This window comes from Colias eurytheme, chromosome 10 (assembly GCF_061535395.1).
Source record: "Colias eurytheme isolate Ceu_HAF_F1 chromosome 10, ilColEury1 Martin Lab GWU primary, whole genome shotgun sequence".
In the NCBI taxonomy this organism is placed as follows: Eukaryota; Metazoa; Arthropoda; class Insecta; order Lepidoptera; family Pieridae; genus Colias; species Colias eurytheme.
Genome location: NC_142989.1, coordinates 9,020,442 through 9,044,064, shown reverse-complemented (window position 1 = coordinate 9,044,064; position 23,623 = coordinate 9,020,442). Strand labels below are relative to the sequence as shown.

The following is a 23,623-nucleotide window of genomic DNA, read 5'->3' as shown; positions in this document are numbered from 1 at the left end:
ACAGTTTTTATTAAATCAATCCTATCTTTTTCTGGTAAACGTTTGATAAAATATCTTAGTTTGTCATATTTGTACAGAGACTTAAGGTATGGATTTTGACTATTTGTCTCTAAATAAGCTTGAATATCTTTTGATGGAATATTTCTTGCAACAGTTTCAATATGAAATTCACGAATGAATTTTGCAATATTATTTACAATTTCATTGGGGCAATTTCTCATTATTTTCTTTGTCTTGTTGGCTGAAATATTAGGTAATTGATATACTGGCATTACATTAAGATAATTCATATAATCAGTGTGATTATTGCTTAACAACTTCAGGACCATTTTATTTTCTTCATAATTGTTCACATCAAATACATCTTTACAGTATTGAAATAAATAATCTGACTTCTTATACAGCCGTTTTGTGACAGTCAAGGGTACAGATCTACCATGGTGCTTTAGTACTTTTCATATTAATGTTGGTAAGGCATAAGGTAGCCACTTAAATGCTCTTTTAAGATCTGTGTCTGCAATGTAAGTGTAAAACATATCAACTCTTTCCTCATCTCTGAGATTTAATCGAATGTGCAGCATAAGTTTTCTTCATTATATCATGCTCTTGTACTCATGCAAGGAAGTAACTCATCATATTGTGTAAAAGTTGGATTGATAATATGAGCATATTGTGATTCTTTTATTAGCCATTCCACCTGTTTTAAGGCTCTTGTTACATATAACATATCCCTACATTTAAATATCTCAAGGATATATTCAACATCTTTTTGCCAGCAAGCAATATCTATTTTTGATGTGACAATCTCTTATAATTCGATAGAGCCGGATGCACGCACGAAAAAACATGACTCATGCGGCGTTACCTTGCTCTGAGGCGTTCCATGTAAGGCTTGAAGTGCAAGCGAGAGCGCGGAACGAGCGACGAAGAAGCACAATCGAGGTTGTCACGTTCAACTATCGTCAGTATACCGACTTTACAGATAACCAATTTTTTTTAATAAGTTTTCTATGTCACAATCGTCATAATTAGGCTTTTGACTTGGATTACGAGAAATTAAATCATTTAGTTTTTTATTATAGCTTCTGTGTTTTTTTCCTAAAGTTTCTTCCTCTAAATTAAATGGTGCCATCTGAAACAAACAATTGATTAATATGAGATGCTCATGTTTTAGTGCAATACACCATAGACCCATATTTTTGGAGAGGAAACATTGTTCTGTATTATTGGTATTGAATGAAACTAAGCATACTTGGCTATAAAAATTAATGTTGTGAGATCACAAGAAAAGTAAATAACAATTTATTTTGTTTAAATACTAAATATTTTAACACACTGTTTCACAATTAAATATAATGCAAAATGAAAAAAAAAACTAATATTCATCAATGTTTTTTTTTTTAATTTCTTCACAGTTAAGCTATAACAGATATATCTGAGATTCAGAATTCATATTTTTACTTACCATTTGCTCCGTTTCTTATTTTTTTAGTTAAACTTATATAAAAGAACACTTGTTATTTCTTATCAAATATGATGCTATTTTCATACAGCACTTGAGAGTTGGGATTCAAGCGAGATAATTTGTTAAACCTATATTTTTTCCTAAAATCAGATAGGAACTAAAATTTATAGACTGTGATATAAATTGTAATAATTTTGGACTTTGGTAATAATGGTAATAATCTTCATAATCTTGGTAAATTAAATAAACATTAACATGACACTTGGCAAATGGCAACGAGCGCCTCTATGCGAGTTGCGACTATGCGTTCTCTGTCTACGCCCTACGGCCTACGCCTCTATGGGCGTATTCAGAAAGAAAGCTTGAAACTTATAAGCGCTTATAAGCGCTTATCGGCGCTTATAAGCGCTGGTAACCCGCGCAGGAAAATATATGAACATGCGCTTATAAGCGCTGATCGGCGAAGTTTGTTGAAACTTGTTGGAACTTGTCGGCGCCGATCAGCGCTTATAAGCGCATGTTCATATATTTTCCTGCGCGGGTTACCAGCGCTTATAAGCGCCGATAAGCGCTTATAAGCGCTTATAAGTTTCAAGCTTTCTTTCTGAATACGCCCTATGGCTCAGCACAGAACATAATAAAGGTAATCACAGATAGTATAATCTAAGTCACAGATATATAATCCACAGAGCAAGTAATATAGACCATAGAGCAAGTAATATAGTAGACCTTGACATAATAATTTAAATAATTCATTCATTTAAATTTGGATATAATGAATTTGAATTGAATAATTTTGAATTGTGCAGCTATTCATGATTCCGCAGAAATATTAAATATATATTGTATTAATTAATCTGCGTATATCTGTATTTAATAAAAAACCGGTTAAATTAAAAAATAAGTACACAGATTAAAAAGTTTGAGACGATGTAATAAAAGTTTCACTTTAATACATGTAAGTCAGCTCTACAATTTCATGGTACTTCCTAAACTATCCTAATATCCTTATATGTAATTGTTGTAAAATATATTATACATAATATTATATTGAATAATATATTTAATCATAATATACCCAGTACGTCGTGAATTGCTTCAAAATGGCTTCAAGTTATGGCGGAAAGTTTGTTGCCGCCATTTCCTTTTGACGTCATGATCACGTGGTTGACATTTGTTCCACCAATCAACGTCCAAATAAGACATAACCAAACTACAATTTTGAGAAATGGCTGACGATAAAGAAGTTGAGAAAACGATTGCCGAAGACTTGGTCGTAACCAAGTACAAGTTAGCTGGACAAATTGTAAACCGTAAGTTATGTGAAAAATAATATGTGTGATTTTATTAATTTGATTTTTCGAAATATCCAAATTAACAATCATTTAGACTGGACGCGTGTCATCACCATGTGGACAATGTGGTACCGCATACTTTCTTTTCTCTAAATTCTCGTAGTCGAGCGTATTATTCAATCACATAATTGGTTTTAAATTCTTGTTTCAGGCGTCCTAGAACAAGTAATTGCAAAATGCGTACCTGACGCTAGCGTTCGAGAGATTTGCGAATACGGCGACAAATTATTATTAGATGAGACTTCTAAAGTATTTAAAAAAGAAAAAGATTCTAAGAAGGGCATAGCGTTTTCGACGTGTGTCTCAGTAAATAACTGTATATGTCACTTTTCGCCTATTCCTAGCGAATCTGACTATGTTCTGAAACAAGGAGATCTTGCGAAAATGTATGTACCACTCCTCTAAATAACTTTTTTTATTATTTTGACGCGTACATAGTATGTATAATAATATTTACTTTTAACTTTTAGAGACCTTGGTGCCCACATAGATGGCTTTATCGCCGTGGTAGCACATACAGTCTTTATCGGTGAAGGAGAAATCGCTGGGCGTGCAGCAGATGTACTACTTGCTGCTCATCAGGCAAGCGAGGCCGCCTTGAGGTTATTAAGACCAGGAAATGAGGTATGTTGATATTATTATATTATTTATTGTAGAAAACAGTTGTTACAAATGCCATCATTGATTTATTTTAAATGACTCATGATCTAATAATAAACTGACCTGCATAATGACCTTTTAAATCTGATAGAGATAAACCTAAACTTTCTCTCTTTGTACTTACTATTAATTAGTAAATAAGTTTTCTTATGTGAATTCTATTGATAAATGATTGTTTTGCAGAACTATGCAATTACAGATGTTGTGCAAAAGATAAGTGCAGAATATGGCTGTAAACCAATAGAAGGCATGCTTTCCCATCAACTAAAGCAGTTCCGTATTGATGGCGAAAAAAGTATTATTCAAAATCCCACTGAGGCACAACGCAAGGAACATGAAAAGGCAACCTTTGAAACATATGAGGTGTATGCCATGGATGTATTAGTGTCCACAGGGGAAGGAGTGGTAAGATGCTTCACAGTTATTTATTTATAACATTCTTTATGTCTTATTTAATATTTGTGTGATTTGTGTGATGAACATAGATATTTTCTCTGTGTCTGGGTGTTAATTATCTGTATAAGTACTTATTTAAAATCTATACTAATATTTTAAAGCTGAAGAGTTTGTTTGTTTGTTTGAACGCACTAATCTCGAGAACTACTGGTCCGATTTGAAAAATTCTTTCGGTATTAGATAGCCCATTTATTGAGGAAGGTTATATGCTATATTTCATCACGCTATGGGCAACAGGAGTGGAGCCACGGGGGTGAAACCGCGCGGAGCAGCTAGTTATATGTATGTTTATCAGCCATCTGGTTTCCATAACACAAGCAAAAGCTTAGTATGTGATATTGCCATGCCATGTGATATTTCAATCTTACATAGATTTGTACATTAAGGTGATTCCTACGATCTGTTCCCAGCCAATGTCCCGCTAGATGGCGCTGAATTCTACATTTCTAGTTTATTTGAGTTTTTGCGTAATTGGAAAAGATTAAGGTCGTAGGAATAGTCACGGCGGTTACTGAATATTATATTTTATTGAAATATGTCATATCATTGCCTTAAAATCCACCCAATTCGGTAAAAAAATGCATTATAACATCTGTCATTGCATACAGGGTCGTTTACACACACAGACGTATACAAAAATGATAAAGATTTAAGTCTAGATGGCGTGAATGTAAAACAAGTAGGATTGTTATAAAAATAAAAGTTATATTTGTTGGCGTAAACTATTTTGTTGTAATTTTGGGAAATAAATAATGTCAAAATTGATTACAATAAAACGCAGTTTTATTTTATTACATTACACTATTGTTTTTTTTATCAAAACATGTATTTGAAGTAGCATATACCTATGATATAATATTATGCTAAGAATAATTATTCATACAACAACAAATCTAAAACACTATTTACTATGGAAAAAAACCAGGAAGGTGAAAAAGATATTTACGATTTCGACGCACTCGACTTTTAGTAAAATATAGTAGGTAAAAATTAAACAATGGTAATGTAAATTCTAAACAAACTACTACCAAAATACAATTAGAACAAAAATCATTTGACTTGTTTATTTCACCCAGAGGCCAGAGGCGGCTCGTGACAAAATTGTATAGGTGTTCACTTGAAATAAAACAACGAAAATACAATAGCGTTCGGGATGATTTATTACAAAAAAATGAGCACCACATTTTATAAATGTCTATAACACTAAAAATTACAAAGTACAGGCTATTTCAAAACGAATTCAATGACTAGGTATCAATAATTAGTAAATCACCGAATTTGCATTCGCGAGCGTAGGTATCCATAGTGTTTGTCACTGACGGTCACTGACCTCTATAACTTATAGTTATAGAGGTCAGTGGTGTTTGTTGTGTAAACATGTATGTATTTGAGTAGTTAGTAGCATATTATATTCTGAATTTCTGATCCATGCCTATTCACTCAAAACTAATAACACTAATGATTTGTAACAGTAAATTATTTCAATAGGTAGGTATTTGAACATTTCCCAACAAGACGTAAGAATAATTATTCGTAGGTATACAAGATACAATAACAAATCTAATACACTATTTATTATTTTATTATTTACTAGCGGTCCGCCCCGGCTTCGCCCGTGGTACATGTTTACGTTTTCTCTCCATAAGAAGTAATAGCTAGAGAGCTAGCGCAAAGCTACCTGTATGTATTTGACCAGACCTGGATTTTTGTGTGTTGATTCCCCTATACCTACTATACATGAGATGAGGAGTCACTAAGCCCAGAGTGGTGGACGGGGCGCGCGCTTAGGTAAGACAGGTGGAAATTTTTGGCGAACTTTGAAACCATTTGACCACGTCTGCCATTTTGATATTTGAAAATAGATTATTATTACTATCGGAAAATAACAATGGCAGACCATTATCACGCGGATAACATTCTGGCAGACACTTATGAAAGTGCTGAAAAAAATACAATTTTGAAAGTATTTGACCAGATCTGCCATTCATATATTTTATTTATTAGGGTCTTAAAAACTTATTTTCGAAACGGCAGACATTTTCATTGCGTACAGACTTCAGCAGACAACAAAACTTTACAGACTTCAGCAGTCAACAAGACTTAGCTTCTACATGGTCAGATGTATATATGTATTACGTTCCCTGACCTTACATCAATGATTTACTTTATTAATGTTTTTATGGTCATTTACATTTAATTTTGAAAACTATGGAATAAAATTTATAAATTTGATGATACAAAACTAAATATACATTTGTAAAGAATCTCAAATATAAAGTTGTGTTGCAAATAACAAATCATCATTTAAATATTTAGTTTATTTCTTTATTTAAGAAACAATTAACAATTACAAAACAACATAAAATAAACACGCATGCATTTATTGAAATGTTCATTCATCATCACTATCGTATGGCGTTGTGTGACTCGTCTTCATAATCCATTGAATCGGATTCTGTAAAAGTAAAACGTAAATTATATAATAAAAGAAATGAGTAAAGTCAAAAATAATTATTAAAGAGTTAATCATTATAAACTTACCTAGTAAGGCAATGCCTTTGATGTCGCACGATGCCGCCGCGCCGCCAGTGTAGGTACTTCTGCTGCTACATGAAAATATGCTAGGGTTGCAACAAATGGGAAATAAAACAATTGTGATTATTACTATTATGATGTAATCATTTATTCATATGTACATTCAAAACAATTGCGATTATTAAATCTGATGTAATTATTTTTTCATAAATATATAATTATTATTAATTACATAATATATTGCACTGTGAAATATTTACGTATCACTTTATTTTTGATGTTCTTAATTGTCTTTTATAAAATTTTAGTGACGCATTCGCATTGGGATCAACAATCCGATAAGAAAAGAATGGAGACAACATATACATAGCTTTGATTTCAATTCTACAGATACAAAATATACAATCTATCTAAAATGATACAACGGATGTTTCCTGCGTTTTCTCGTCAAAATACCGAAACAACGTAATTATTGTATAGTAGTTGGGCGTGAAAGTAAAAAAACAAATGAAAAGTGTTTTCCATATGATTATTTATTAAATTTACGCGATTAAGAATAATTTCAACGATACAATTTAGTAACCGAGAATTCAGAGGATTAAAGAAAATACCTGCCTGATCATTTTATCAAACTCTAAAAGAATTATGGTTATTTCGCATCACTCGGTTTATTAGTTTGGTAATAATTATTAAAGGTAGTTACAACCCTAGCCATTGAGTCGAACGGTAGGCAACACAATATCGACTTTGTGCGGGTACATAATTATGGTACATTTCTTCTTGCTGTGAAGCGTAATTATTATTATTAAGATTTTTTAGGCTATTTTGAATCAGCTGTTCTAATTTAATTCTAGAAATTTATTAAAACGTGATTTTTTTAAAAGTATATTATGAGTTTATAAATACCTCAACCAATAGTTATTGTGTCCTATCCTCATTTCTTTATATCTTGGTAGTTAACTAAAGTGTTAAATTTACATAACCTCAACAACAACATTTACACTGCCACTGCACTAAAACTAATATGGAATCCATCACACAGTCTATTGATCAGATGTTTGAAGTGTTTAACCACAGAATGGATGAGTTCCAAAAGGATCTCCAGACAATTTCAACAGCCCCAATGGGTAGCCCGTCTTCTAAATTAGCGTCTGACTTTACAGTCTTTCGCACATTTGTCTTGACATCACTACAGTGTCTACAGTCTGAGGTTATCCTCCTGAGTAACAAAACAAAAGTACCTACGACGGACGACCACGCTTCGAGTTGCCAAAGTAAAGCAAGCAAGTTTTCCATTTTTCTGTATGAGTAGACAGAACTTCAAAACGCCACCTGCTACGGTTTATATTATGAACGATGGTTATAAAAATAAAAGTTATATTTGTTGGTGTAAACTATTTTATTGATCAATAATTTTGGAATTTAAAACTGTCAACATTGATTACAATAAAACGCAGTTTTATTTTATTACACTATTGTTTTTTTATCAAAACATGTATTTGAAGTACCATATAATATTATGCTGATCCAAGCATTTTCACTCAAAACTAATATCACTAATGATTTGTAAAAGTAAATTATTTCAATATACATTTCATAACCAACAAGTAAGAATAATTATTATTATTCCTACCTACAACAACAAACCTAAAACACTATTTACTATGGGAAAATAACCAGGAAGGTGAAAAACATTATATTACCTATTATTTACGATTTCGACGCACTCGACTTTTAGTAAAATATAGTAGGTAAACATAATATTATGGTTTTGATTTTTGCTACTAGTATAAGAAAACTGCGTGTTCAAACTACTTGTTTGTCTGTCTGAAAATTCGGAAGTAGGTACTTTGGTAGTTTACCGATTTATAATAATATTGTATATATCGTTGTTTAAAAAATATTCAAACACAATAAAATATGATATACTGATTTATCACTGGTTTCAGTGATGAACTGATGAGTCAATGTTAGCCACTATACTTTCGTCATACGTGTGTATGATTGATGTGATTTGCAACGTGGTGATATTTCAGAAAAATCACGGGTCAAATTGTCCCACCGAAAATATAACTGCGTTATAAGAATAACTATACCTACGATAAATTATACATAATACAATATAGTCTCAAATGCATACTAGTGAAATATTTTATTTGAATCAATAAAATAAAAAAAAAATAAAAAATAATAATAATACAAAAATAAATTCACAACACAAGAAAATCCGCGCGCAAATCATAGCGCGTGACAATGAAATCAAGAACTTTCGAGCCGACGCGACGCGGACGACGAAGGAGCCTAACAAAAGTACCTACCTACAATCATAGGCGGCTCGTGACAAAATTGTATGGCCGTGTTCACTTGAAATAAAACAACGAAAATAGGTACCTACAATAGCGTTAGCAGTACAAAAAAATGAGCACCACATTATAAATGTCTATTTATACACTAAAAATTATAGAGTATTTCAAAACGAATTCAATTATTATTTAGCAATAATTAGAAAATCTCCGAATTTGCATTCGTGATCGTATTCATAGTGTTTGTCTACACTAATATTATAAAGAGGAAAACTTTGTTTGTTTGTTTGATTGTAATGAATAGGCTCATAAACTACTGGACATTTTACCAATGTTTGCAAGTTTGTGATTACTTTGATAGTTTACCGATTTATAATAATTGTATACTTATATCATTGTTTAAAAATATTCAAACACAATATGATATAGGTACTGATTTATCACTGGTTTCAGTGATGAACTGATGAGTCAATGTTAGCCACAATACTAATCACTTTCGTCATACATGTGTATGAACTATGATTGATGTGATTTGCAATGTGGTGAAATTTCATAAAAATCACGGGCCAATTTTTTGTTTTGAATCCCACCGAAAATACATATATTACTAATTGCGTTATTAGAATAATTAATTACTATACCCACGATCAATTATTACAATTTACAATATAGTCTCAAATGCATACTAGAGAAACATTGCAATTTGAATCAATTAAAATGCATAGCATACAAAAATAAATTCACAACACAAGAAATTCCGCGCGCAAATCATAGCGCGTGTCAATGAAATCAAGAATGTAATTTTATATCAAGCCGATGACGACGCCGAACTAAAGTACCTACAGTACCATTTACCTTCAGTGTACAATACAGTTTACAGACCTACGACGGACGAACAATAATGAGTAATAAATTGTTTACAAAAAAAACATAGTTTCTAAGGTCATTAGTTTTATTTTATTTTATTGTTATTTTCTATGAACGATTGGAAATGAAATTACTCAATTTTTACACAGAACTTTGATTTATTAGAATTATGCTCATTATGTATAAGATAACGAACGCGAATGCACGACATCTAGCGCGTCAATGTCTAAACATCGCCTTTCGTTTAGACATTGACGCGCTAGATCTGTAATAAGTATATAGTCTATGCGCTAGATGTCGTGCTTTATGTCGTGTTTCGCTTGGCAAAAGTCACGCACACTACTGTAGAAGTGTCAAATTTTTCCGGTATTTTACTGTTGTTTTTCTAAGTAAATATTGTAAATTATTGATTAAAAAGGTCGAACGCGCACACATTTCATTATAGAGAAGTGATAAAATGATTAGTTTTAAAGAAATAGTGTCTGTGTTAAGTGTTTAGAGGTAATCAAAAATGTATGGAGGGACGGTCGGAACATCCACCTTAAGAAAAAATAAACAAAATTCTGCCCTGAATTCTTTCCAGGTTAGTTTTGTAACAAGTCTGGCAGTACTCAGGGGATATAAATTAGTATGAAGTCTTAACTGAAATGATCTGTGCATTTTAGTTTAAAAAAAATACTGACAAACTTTTTGTAACAAAAACTTAAGTCTTATCTGCATATAATTTCTATCCCTATATAAATTATTATTGTAAACTAATATTAAATTTAAACATTTTAGGGCCGAGAAATGGATACAAGGTGTACAATTTATAAGAAAACAGATGAAGTCTATCAACTTAAACTTAAGGCTTCAAGAATGTTCTACAGTGAGGTAAGTTGTATATTTGTTGTGTCTGATTACTTAACCCCAAAAACATACTTGCTATATCATTCATATGGTATTGTTTTCCTTTTTGGGGTATACAAAATGTGATGCGTTTGAACCACTTTGCATTTATAGGGCAATTTGGTATAGAACATTACCACATTTCTTTTTTAAATCATATAAGCAACAGCTTTTAATCTATACTAATATTATAAAGAGGAAAGGTTTGTATGTATGTATGGTTTTCATGCATAAACTACTGGACCAACTTTGATGAAATTTGGCACATTTAATCTTTAGACCCTGAGAAAAAACATAGGCTACCTTTTATTGCGAAATATGTACCACGGGCGAAGCCGGGGCGGACCGCTAGTATGATGTATATGTATCATTTAAGTGAGTTATTTTAAATTAAGAGTTGGATAAAAATTGATTTAATTTGATTAATCATTAAGGCAACAAGAGTTCTTGTTCTTCTAGTAGAAACTGCTTTCTAAATCAAGACTGTTGAAAATATCAGTACCTAGTTCAAATATTAATATTATTAAGTGAATACTTAAGTTTACGTTTGTTAATATGTATGTATATTGTTTAATCCATACTTATATTATAAATGCGAAAGTAACTCTGTCTGTCTGTCTGTTACTCAATCACGCCTAAACTACTGAAGCAATTTTCATGAAATTTGGTATGGAGATATTTTGATACCCGAGAAAGGACATAGGCTACTTTTTATCCCGGGAATATGACGCAATCCCGGAAATCCCACGGGAACGGGAACTATGCGGGTTTTTCTTTGACTGTGCGGGCGAAGCCGCGGGTTCCGCCCGCCTAGTAAAGTAAAAAATAAATATGAAACTATTTATGCCAACAGGTTCGTAACAAACATGGATCAATGCCGTTCAATCTGAGGAGCTTTGACAAGGAGACAAGTGCAAGACTGGGCGTCGTGGAGTGTGTCAACCACAAACTGATTGAGCCTTTCCAGGTTTGTGTTTGAAGTTTGTTTACAGTTATCAGTGGTTAATTTTAAAATTAAATTGATGTTTCAAAAGTGCTTCTCGAAGAAGTCTAATTGAATAAATGAATGTTTGAGTTTGAGTTTAAATTTAAAGTTAGTTCAATTGATAAGATTGTAGACAAGTTTCTGTTTATTTTCTATATCTCTGCTTATTTATTCTATTTCTTTCATATGTATTTGTGTATCCCCATCATTTTAGATAATTTGTGTTACTTGAGATTATTGAACTTAAATTAAAAGGTGCAATCTAATAATGCAATTTGATTTTGAAAGCATAATATTCATTCATAGTCAAGCAAATATTCTGACATTATGGACTCAATATTAACAAAATACAGGTATTATATGAACGGCCCGGGGAATTAGTGGCGCAGTTCAAGTTCACCGTTCTCTTACTGCCGAGCGGCACACATCGTATCACTGGTCTGCCGTTCGACAAGAACATGTGCAAAACTGAACGCACAATCAAGGATCCTGAACTTAATGTAAGTACAATTTGATAGTAAGGATAGCATTCAAATGCTTTATAAATATACATTTTTAAATAATCATGAATCCCACACCGTTATCTATTTTTTTGTGTCTTTAAAAAAATACTAAATATTCATAGATTGTGAATTTTTCTCATAAAACATTTTTGATAATTATTTTCAAGGCATAATTACATGGTCTAATATAAATATGTGTAAATCAAAATACTTCTTTCCCTGATATCTTTCAAAGCATTCTTTGTCAATAGAATGTTTTGGTACAAGCTCAGGGTAAATAAATGTAATCTTTTTGAGCTGATTTGTTGTTTTATAGACACTTCAGTTTGAACCATTACTACATTTATATCACATTTAATATGTAAAATACAAATAAGCTTTCATCTTTTCAAGACTTTTCAGATTCATCTTTTTCCTACAAAATAATTTTGCAAATGACTGACCGGTTGGCTTGGTTGGTAGTGGCCCTGCCTTCCAAGCCAGAGGTTGTGGGTTCGATTCCCACCCGGGGCAAAAATTTGTGTGATGAACATAGACGTTTGCTCTGTGTCTGGGTGTTAATTATCTAAATAAGTATTTATTTAAAATTATATATGTATGTTTATCAGCCATCTGGTTTCCATAACACAAGCGAAAGCTTAGTATGGGATCAGATCGTGCCGTGTGAGAAAATTGTCCTGAAATATTTTATTTATTTTTATTTTATTTATTTAAATAATGTTTTGTACAGGCCCTCCTCAATTCCTCCGCAAAGTCGAACAAGAAGAAGAAAAAGAAAACTGGCGCTGAAGAGGCAATGGAAGTCGAAACAGCTGCCTAGCAACTGGCTGGCCACTGCCCTGTGGATTTTGCAATACAAAGCTTTTAAAACAGACTATATTCTGGACACAATAGTGAAAAATTTATTAAAGATATGCCTTAGCTTTAGCTAAACTGACATTTCTCACAGCCTTTTGTAACAAATTTTTAATTAATACACAGTTATATTTTCTGTATACTAAACTATTTGAATGTTGAAAGGTATGTCTGTTTTTACATACATATAACTGAATTAATTGTACTTTTTTTAACTTCTACAGACATATCTTTATAATTTTGAATGTTCACTTTAGGTGTCCTGTCATCTGCATTCCCTCTTATTCAAATTCTGTGACTGTAAATAATTGACCCGTTTTACACGCAAAAAATCATCTCACACAATATTGTGTTTGGGCACAAAATTTGATGTATCGGGTGTATGATTGTGAAATTGATAAGGTTTTATAAATAAATGTAATAATTCTTTATGATGAATTAATAAATACCACACAACCTCTTACATTCAACGTGTTAGTTTAGTTTTCCTTGTGTCATTTTCCTGACATTACAACATTTTTGTTAGCTCCATAAATATTGAATATGTGGATTGTGCATATCTATAAATCATTTATGAAAGTTCATATACTTATGGAACAAACTAATTCCTCTGAATTGTAAAACCTGTGACATTGGAGAAACTATTAAATCAGAACTGCCACAACTGTGGACTGTTTTTTGTAATTTTTTGTTGTTTTATTTAAAACCCATTGTTATTTCACAATAGCCATTACCCATGGAACTGTTTCATTTCAAGTCATGTTTGAATCACTAGAAATAATCCACATTTATTTCTCAAAGAAATTGTCTCAGTTGTCTTTCTATAAATTAACTGAACATTATCAGAATAGAAATTATATGGTAAAATAGATAGAAAGGACTTTCATTGCACTCTATTCTGATTAAAAAATCCACAAATATTAACAGATTTTTACAGACACTGGGTACGAAGTAACTATTCTCTAATCTGTGACTGGGTCCTCATTGATTTTGTAATAAAATGTTCATTACATTTATAAGTTGTACAATGGATATATGTATAACTATTTATATTGCATGTAAAGGCTTTGCATATTTGGCTAATCTTTTATCCTTAGGGCTCTATCTTACTTCAATGTCTAGCTGGTAATAATTAAATAGCTTTGAACTGCATCCTAATAAATGCAAAATTACTTAACTGTTTATCTCTCTACTAAACTAGAACTGATTTGTATGAAATTTGGTGCAAATATAGTTAGAGGTATCTACTATCTTTTACTTGGAAAACCCATGAGAATGGATAATGTAGATGTTCTATTGACTAATCTTATATATAAAAATGAATCGCAAAATGTGTTGGTAAGCGCATAACTCGAGAACGGCTGAACCGATTTCGATAATTCTTTTTTTATTATATTCCTTGAAGTACGAGGATGGTTCTTATGTAGAGAAAACGTAAACATGTACCACGGGCGAAGCCGGGGCGGACCGCTAGTAGTTAATATATCTTATTAATAAAATTAAAAATTCAGTAACTTTAAAACCAATTTATTAACATCAAATAAATACTACATAACTACATTCATTGTTTCGATTGTTCTTCATTAGAGCTTTTATTTTGGTCGCCTCCTTCTAACGAGGTGGAAATGTAATCATATGTCTTCACAGCTGCATTTGATGTGTGTGTTGGTAAATCCACTAAAAATCTAAATGTTGTTTTGACACCGCAATTCCAATAGTATTTAAATAAATATGATATTCTGTCATTTGATGGTAAGGGTGGAAGCTGAAATTGAAAATATATGTAGCCATACATGTTTTTTAATCTATTAATAAGAGCAAAATTCAATATGTACAGTAGCTCTCATATTTTAATGGTGTTACCTCATATGGTATTTGCTTCTTTACTTCACCAACATATGGTGAAACTCCCTCTTCTAATTCTTTGTAAAGTTCAGCTGTAGTGGAACTGTCTTTCCAAACACCTTTATCCACTGTGTAGTAAACGGCTGAGCCCAAAATCGCCGATTTTATACCGAACCTTAAAACAGTCACACAAAATCGAATTATAATAATACAAGAATACACATTGATTAAATAGATAATTTTGATTAAACATACTTCAACATGTTTTTTACACACTGTTAGTGACGGCCAATATATAATAATTATGTCTATTTAAGGGAATTATGTAATTTTAAACACTAAACACTTTTCGAGTTTTATTTAGAGAAATGACATTTTCGTTTGTAAAGTTGACAATTTGACATTGACAATGCATTGACATTGATATATTTTGCAGAACTATGTTTTTTACGCCGAATAGGTAATTTGAAGATACAGTTGCATTGTGGTTGCATTACATTGAGAGTCTCTATAATAAGTATATATATTGAGAGTGAGAATGAGATTCTCACTCTCAATGCCTCAATGAAAAACTCATGACTCAATGCATAATTTTTGCGTGCCAATCACTAACAAACTTTGGAATTTATATAAAACAGATTTTGAAATAAGTATTTGAATAAGTGATGTTTTTTTGGAATAAATGTATTATTTATTACACAGAACAGTAGTGATTCATTAGCACAGAACTGATTAACCCATTGAGCCCCGAACGGCCCGATCGAGATCGGTCCACGACACAATAGATTTTCTATTGTGTGATGTGTCTGTGATTCCGGGCCTGAGTTATTAAAAAGCTTATAGTGCTGAAAATGGTTTATTTATTAACTAGCTAGCGCCCCGCGGTTTCTCTGCTCTTGCTGGTCTTAGCGTGATGATATATATACTCTACTGTACTAGCTAGCTTTCCGCCCGCGGATTCGTCCGCGTTTTCAAAGAAAAAACTGCATAGTTCCCGTTCCCGTGGGATTTCCGGGATAAAACCTATCGTAGGCAATCATGAAAGCTATTTTCTCATACTAAATTTACTTCTTAAAAATTAGCAATAATAATTATTATAGTTCTAATAATACATTGAGGATGAATGACAGAATGAGGAACAATAGAGTGCGTTTCACGAAAGAGTTCCCCTGCCGTTATGTTGGCATACCTGACTGTCAAAAACGAAAATATTTTTTTTTAATCAAAAATGACAGAGAAAATATTCTCCTTTCTAGGCAGCCGACCCCGTAAGATACGGGATAAGGCTAGGAAGAAAGGAGAATATTTTCTCTGTCATTTTTGATAAAAAAAAATATTTTCGTTTTTGACAGTCAGGTATGCCAACATAACGGCAGGGGAACTCTTTCGTGAAACGCACTCTAGTTAGGTAGCTCCGTTTTTTTCTTAGATCATTAAGTAATGGATGGAGCACGCTGGCAAATGTTCTAACTAAACTTTCTGCCGGTTTTGGTGCGGGGAGGGTAACTCACACTTTGAAACACAATCACACATTCACAAAAATAATTTGTGTCTTTACAAACTCAAACTATTACAAAATGGACAGACTAGCATGTTTTTGCACACATACATCGATTACACAGAAAAATCTCTATACATATACGTAATAATACAATCGCTCTAAAGGGATGTAACCATATCGATATTACAAAAATAATAATTTTGTTGAAATTAGAAATAACATTAATATTATATTCATAAAAAATACTACACAGGTCATTTGTAACGTTTTCATCATTATTATATGCATACGAAAAAACAATAAAACGCCATTTTATTTGTATTTGAATATGTATTTATTCAACACATCACATATTATATTCAATAAAATAAATATCGGTCCAGAAATTTTTATTATTTCTGTACCGAGGTGTCCATTCTGATTTTCTCCCACAGCATTCAATCCACCTTAGCCTTAAAGCAGGATTTTTTGTAAATCTGAAATATACGCAATATTCGTACATACATATAAATAAAGTAGCTGCTCCGCGCGGTTTCACCCCCGTGGCTCCACTCCTGTTGGTCGTAGCGTGATGATATATACCTTCCTCGATAAATGGGCTATCTAACACCGAAAGAATTTTTCAAATCGGACCAGTAGTTCCCGAGAATAGCGCGTTCAAACAAACAAACAAACAAACAAACAAACTCTTCAGCTTTATAATATTAGTATAGATTACATAATAGAAAGGTTACAAGATTAACATTACAAAAAAAACGGCTAAATGCCAGTCGGACTCGCGCACGAAGGGTTCCGTACCATTAAAATGTTCTGCCAGTTAAAAGTAACCGAGCGTAAATTTTAATAAATATATACAAGACTTACAAAATAAACATTATACTCCTTTTTATGCAGTTGTGTAAAATTTTAATATAATAAAGATTAATTCTCATCTCATTTCAAATTATACTTAGAAAAATATTTTTTTATCGACGTTCAAGTTAAAAGCAGTCTGTCACTAAGAAAGTCGTAAAAATTAACGACCTTTTAAGCGACGAGTTTTTAAATTCAACTCTATCACTAAGTTCATAAAGATTAAATTTGAATTTCTCTTCAAGATAGTCTCGCTACATCACTTTATAGTCTCGTGGGGAGTGCGGTTCAATATCGCGTTCTAAATTCAACTTTATCGCTTAGTTCATAAAGATTAAATTTGTATATTTTCTCTTCAAGATAGTCTCGCTACATCACTTTATAGTCTCGTGGGGAGTGCGGTTCAATATCGCGTTCTAAATTCAACTTTATCGCTTAGTTCATAAAGATTAAATTTGTATATTTTCTTTCCATGATAGTCTCGTGAGGCCGCATCAATGATCGAGTACACACATGACTCGATTATTTGTCTTGATCATATCGCTAAACGATACATCGACGATTATTAGAAATTGCATTTAATTAGAAATGTACGTTAAAAAAATAAAAAAATATACAAAAATGAAAGGTTATTCCATCTTTTTTAATATTCGACATGTTTGAATTGCTTCTGCAAGACTTGACAGTGCAAAACGGCATTTTTAGCGGAGCACTCGCAGACGTCCTTTCGATGTTTTACGAATACGCAGAGTGTTCGTAATCGATTACGCAAGTAGTTTTTATGAAAGCATAAGATTTTTCGATTCGAATAATCTTATACCTCGGCAAAAGGGGAAACGCCTGCGTGTGTTATCCATTACTTAATGATCTAAGGTTTTTTTAGATTAAGATAGGTAGACATTTGACCAAAGTCCCATCACTCCCACGGACTCCCATGGAAAAGTGGTGACGCGGTCTAAGCTGGTAGTGGTAAATCATGTCTACCTAGAAAATGCCTATTTATTTATTCGCATCTCTTCCTGTAATTATATTAAACTCACTCCACTAATTTATAAACAGAATACCGTAATTATGCTTTATGAGTTATTGGTACCCTTCTTGTACCCTTGCATCGGTGTAAAAGCCAACTCTGTGCCTGTCTTAAAAATAAAAAAAAACATATGTCATAATTGACAAATGACTGTCACCGTTGTTTATTGTATTGATTCGTGAGATTCTTTGCTATTATATGATTATTTTTGTTTTGGCCGGCAATAAATGAAACACTTCTAGGGTTTTTTTGCAACTTTTTAAAACACTGAACTAAATAAATAATTGTTTTTCAGTACTATTTTCATTGAGAATAATTTAAGGGATAAAAGTATAAAAAATTCAATATTTATCATTATGGAGTGTACTGAAAAGATGAAAATGGAGTTTATTTTAAGATTCTTAAAAAGCATAAATCGATGCTTAGTGCCAAAATTAGCAAAAAATTACGATGAAAGTATTGAACACTTTGAGTTTGAACTACGAAATAAAAATATGGATAAAAACTTCCAACTATTTGTTGAGAGCTTCGGAGATATAACAAAAGATGACTTTGAAAAAAATCCGTCTATAGTCTCGAATATGGTCAACTTGTATAAAGAATTAAGCTGTGATTGCCCTTGGAACAAATCTAAGGCTAAGGATGTTGCTAAGGAAATGAACACATACTTTGAAGTTATTACTACAGTAAATCTAGATGCCGTATTTCATAAGAATGATATGTTCAATTCCCAAATCATTTTTGATAAATGTTTAGAAGACCTTCATTCAAAAATAACTTATGAAACTTTTAAGATGTACCCTGCACAAATTGAGGTCTATATGTCCATAATAGCGGATTTACAGGTAAAACATTAAGATTTTTTAACTTTAAAATAAAATGAAAATTCAGAGAAGTGTCTTATTCATATACTTAGTTACAAATAATATAAAATAAAACTTAACTTTTAACTTTGTCATGTAATCAGGTAAATCCTCATAGGGCAACGGAAAAGCCAGGTGTTCTATAAACTGTTGATCAATTGTAATGAATTCCATTGAATTTTCAAATTCAATAAAATAATAGTTACCTTATAGTTTTTATATCATACTTACAATTTTACTGTCTCATAATTGCTTATCTAAGACTAACTGTTCCGCGTGGTTTAACCCGCATTACTCCGCTCCTGTAGGTCTTAGCGTGATGGTATAGCCTATAGCCTTCCTCGATAAATGGGCTATCCAACAACGAAAGAATTTTTCAAATCAGACCATTAGCTCCTGAGATTAGCGCATTCAAACAAACAAACAAACTCTTCAGCTTTATAATATTAGTATAGATTACAAAACATTTATTATTATTTCAGGAGTATGATGTTGAATTGGTGCCGTCAAAAATATTTCCAATCACTCTCCTTCTGATTGAAGACTATACAGTTACTAATAAGAAGAAAGGGCTCCAGTCCTGTTCAGTTGTATTACAATCTCTGGTATGTTAACCTGTTTAATAACTCAGGCCCCGGAATCACAGACACAATAGAAAATCTATTGTGTCGTGGACCGATCGGGCCGTTCGGGGTTCAATGAGTTAAATAGAATCATGATTATTTTTTTTATTCTGTATTGTTCTGTATTTGCGATGTTGAAACAAAGCATTACAATGTGAGGAATGCTCTTTAATAATCCAAATATTATTACCTACTGCATAATTTTAATTTAATGTTACACAGAAAATATATCTAAAATAATTTTATCATTATACTAAAGAATGTTTATATAGAGTACTTATGTTTTTTTTTTATATTACAGAAACCAAAAGATTTCCAAAATGGTAACTACTATGAAGTAATTTATCGCAGTCTGAAAAAGAACCTTGTAGAGAAAGACATGGAGATAGTCAAGTTAACACACATTTGCCTTTTGGCTCTTCACAAAATTGTACCTGATAGTGCAAAGGTATAAGAACTGATAATTTAAATATTATAATAACTAAATAGAATGATTAGTAAAAGATATGGGTAAACTATCAGGTCATGTCAAATTATTTTTCTGTAAAAGTGCTCACTATTTTGATTAGCCTATCTTATTAAGTAATGAGTTATATTTATCAATATTAAATCTCAGTTCATTCTAATACACAAAACAAAAAAATAACACTATTTTTATCTTATCAATTTTTTTTCAGAGAAACATCTTGGATGAATTATACACAACTACTCTGGATCAGCTCTTGACTGACTCAAATTTGTACAAAAAGGCTGCTCTGTTTAATTTTGCTACTTCAATAATACAATGGCACAAAGACAATTGTGCTAATATAAAGATTTTTAAACAAATTATATGTGACAATTTGGATATATGCACTAATGATGCTGTGTCAGGAATCATTTTAAGCCCACTTTTAAAGGTAAGCCTACAAACTAATTTTAGTGTAGTGTTATTGTTGAAAAAATAAATGAATAAATCTTGTTGGTTATTAACCTTGACCACAATTAATGATATTACTTAAATAATTAAAGAAAACTCAACTTATGGAATTTCCAATTAATTATATCTAACCAGATTTGGATGATTTTAATAACATTTTTTTCATATTCAAATTCTAGGTAGGGATATAATTGAAATCTCAGTATCATAATTATTTGTTATCAGTATATTATAAATGGGTAACTATTTAAAGTTCCTTCCTCCTTATCTTTATAATGGTTTTTCCTCAAGAACAATTCTAATCTACTTTGTTTATTTTCAGTGTTTGGAGAAATGGATAACATTCTGCTGGCCTGTTTGGAAGTTCAATACAGATCATAAAATGTTATCTGCACTGTTCAAAGTTTTGTACATTTGCACAGAAGATCATTTAGTGAAACAGACACACAAGTTGATTGTTACATTTATTTGTTTGTGCAATAATTCAGAACAAAAACTTATTATATCTAACCTTGATAAAGAAAGAGATGTAGAATGTACTGTTTTTAGGGAGAAAATAAAAAATATAAAAGCTGATCTTAAAATATAAAATATCTGTTTTATTTGTAAATAATATAAACTTAATATATGATTACCTTTAAAATTAGTTTTTTAATTCATACAAAATATTGCACACTTCATTCATGTTTGGTCTTTTCTTTCTATCCCTTTGTAAGCAGTTTTGAGCTAAGGCATAGAGTTCCTGGGCTTTAGTCCATTGAGGTACAGTGGAATCCAATAGTAAATTAATATCTCCATTGAAATTATCCTCCACATAATCTTTTATATTTATCTTTTCACCATTTGTTACTACAATAGGTTTCAAACCTGTTAATAGTTCTAATAATACTATACCATAGCTGAATATATCGATTTTTTGTGTAATAGTGCCGTGTAGACCCTCAGGAGCCATGTAAGCTGATGTTCCCATTGGACAGGATGTGACCATAGTTGCGTCATATTGTTTTGCCAAGCCAAAGTCACATAACTGTAACAAAAAAAAATATACATATATAAAAAGTGTCATAAACAAAGTCTACATATTCAGGCTATAATTTGTACAGTAATTTAATAAGAAACAAGTAATGTTAATGAAATTGGCAAGCTTATGTAAGATAATACCTTTGGTGTACAGTCTTTAGTTAATAAAATGTTAGCACTCTTCACATCTCCATGAACAAAGTTTTTGGAGGAATTTTCTGAATCAAACTCAGCTGGTCTTCCCAGATTTAACAATTCCTCATTACTTTGCACTTGCGGTTCACTTGTGTGTAAATATTTAAGGCCCTCTGCAGTGCCTTCCATTATATTTATTCGTTGCATCTCAGTGAGGACCTTCTCAGCTATTTTCTCTTGCAAAGATCCTCCATCAATGTACTCACAAACTATACAGGGCATGGGACCATCTTTGGAAAATCCAAAAATAGGCAGAATATTTCTGTGTCTAAACTGTGACAAGAATTTAACCTCAGCATTGAAAACTTTTATAGCAATGTCACGTTTTCTGTGCAATGTTAAATGTTCATGAACTTTTTTGACGGCTAGAGTTCCATATTTTGGATGTTGTCCAACAAAAACATCACCAAACCCACCACTGCCAATTCTGCCACTGGGGCCATCTGGCCTGACAGATAGAGTATCAGAAAAATTATTAGTGATATCTTGTAGTTCTTCATATTCAAAGTGAATTAATTTTGTGTCCTGAAGTATTGCACTATCTATTGCAAGAGATATATTTATGTTAGGGAATGATTTTTGATAGCCACTGTATAGGTTCTGATTGTAAGTATTGGAATTTTCATTAGTAGTACTTTGGGAAGAATTTCCCATTGTTTGCTGGCTTTTGCTCAAGATTGCAGATAAATCTGGTATATTCATAGAGGTCTCTATAAATTCATCATTTTGAACAGATTGTAAATTGTCTTCACTATTTGGAATTTGGTTTTTTGAAAATTTAATGAGATCACTGGCAGATTTTATTTCTGCCTTTGCATTTTGCATGAGTTTTTGGTTATTATTATCTGACTGTATTGTTCCAGTGAATTTTATTAAATTACTGGCAGATTTCATTTGAGCTGTAGGTCTATTGCAAAATTTCTGCATATGAATAGAATCTGTAGAGTCAATATTATTCATAGTGCTATCACTTAACATATCTGTTACATTGGTACTTATTGGAGCTTCAGGTCCCTCTAAGGGCCGCTGAGGTTTTGGTTCTGCAAAATGAATATAAACAGCACATTTAAGAACTTGACAAATATTTTTATTGTGAACAAATTAATGGTTAATAAAGTATACCATTTAATATAAGTGCTATTTCATCCGCAGCGCGGTATATTCGTGTTCTGATTATGATATCTTTCAAATCACTTAAAGTAGGTCTTATTACTCCTGATGTTCCCCACTCATCAAACAGTATTTCGGAACACTTTAGATTGCTTTCTCTAGCATAATCTTCGATCATTCTGCAATTTATAATAAAAATAAATACAATATCTAAATAAGTTTGCAATTATTACATCATAAATTCATAAATACAAAGGCTTAACGCTATGTAAACAGAAAATAAGTCAGTAATGTTTTAAGTTCACTGTTATTTTTTTTGTTGAAATTGCATCTTTATTTTTTTAGTATTATTATCTTATACAATTCTAAACCGATCGTATTTACCTTATATGTTCGTTATTATACTTAGGCTCGAAACTGGGGCTACGAAGATCTTTTGGGATGTTGGACATAAATTTTTTCCAATCATTGTCGGTTTCCAAAATGTTTATAATATTGCAAAGGAGCTCCGCAGGAAGTTTACGGATTTCAACGTTTTTATACATTTTAATTATAGTCATTTATAATATTGCTATTGAACAAAACGTTATTAATTAAACATAATGAAAATACAAAATAAATCAAAAACTTTTCAACTTTGACACTTTGTGACAAGTTACAGAATACAGATCACAGATTAAGTATTAGTTACTATGATACAGATACCACAGACAGCAGATAGAGTACGTTTCACGATAGAGTTCCCCTGCCGTTATGTTGGCTTACCTGACTGTCAAAAACGAAAATATTTTTT

The 23,623-nt window shown here is 31.8% G+C and overlaps 4 protein-coding genes across 4 annotated transcripts; 2 read left to right on the top strand and 2 right to left on the bottom strand.

Moving 5' to 3' along the window:
* Positions 1-2,618: 2,618 nt before the first annotated feature.
* LOC149905363 (proliferation-associated protein 2G4) lies at positions 2,619-13,558 on the top strand. The gene is made up of 8 exons (XM_090106748.1): positions 2,619-2,778; positions 2,972-3,206; positions 3,291-3,444; positions 3,664-3,885; positions 10,422-10,514; positions 11,383-11,496; positions 11,868-12,014; positions 12,748-13,558. The coding sequence occupies exons 1-8, from the start codon at positions 2,694-2,696 to the stop codon at positions 12,835-12,837; spliced, it is 1,140 nt and encodes a 379-aa protein (XP_089962874.1). The 5' UTR covers positions 2,619-2,693; the 3' UTR covers positions 12,838-13,558.
* Positions 13,559-14,383: 825 nt separating this feature from the next.
* Positions 14,384-15,130, bottom strand: LOC149905362 (MICOS complex subunit MIC13 homolog QIL1-like). The gene is made up of 3 exons (XM_090106646.1): positions 14,973-15,130; positions 14,736-14,892; positions 14,384-14,637 (listed from the first exon to the last, which is right to left on the bottom strand). Exons 1-3 carry the CDS (start codon positions 14,978-14,980, stop codon positions 14,434-14,436), a joined length of 369 nt encoding a protein of 122 aa, XP_089962772.1. The 5' UTR covers positions 14,981-15,130; the 3' UTR covers positions 14,384-14,433.
* A 3,123-nt stretch (positions 15,131-18,253) lies between these two features.
* Positions 18,254-21,127, top strand: LOC149905361 (uncharacterized). The gene is made up of 5 exons (XM_090106397.1): positions 18,254-18,945; positions 19,446-19,568; positions 19,888-20,034; positions 20,264-20,485; positions 20,828-21,127. The coding sequence occupies exons 1-5, from the start codon at positions 18,457-18,459 to the stop codon at positions 21,092-21,094; spliced, it is 1,248 nt and encodes a 415-aa protein (XP_089962523.1). The 5' UTR covers positions 18,254-18,456; the 3' UTR covers positions 21,095-21,127.
* On the bottom strand, positions 21,079-23,495 carry LOC149905360 (interleukin-1 receptor-associated kinase 4-like). The gene is made up of 4 exons (XM_090106396.1): positions 23,215-23,495; positions 22,843-23,009; positions 21,667-22,760; positions 21,079-21,532 (listed from the first exon to the last, which is right to left on the bottom strand). The coding sequence occupies exons 1-4, from the start codon at positions 23,388-23,390 to the stop codon at positions 21,149-21,151; spliced, it is 1,821 nt and encodes a 606-aa protein (XP_089962522.1). The 5' UTR covers positions 23,391-23,495; the 3' UTR covers positions 21,079-21,148.
* Between the last annotated feature and the right edge of the window lie 128 nt (positions 23,496-23,623).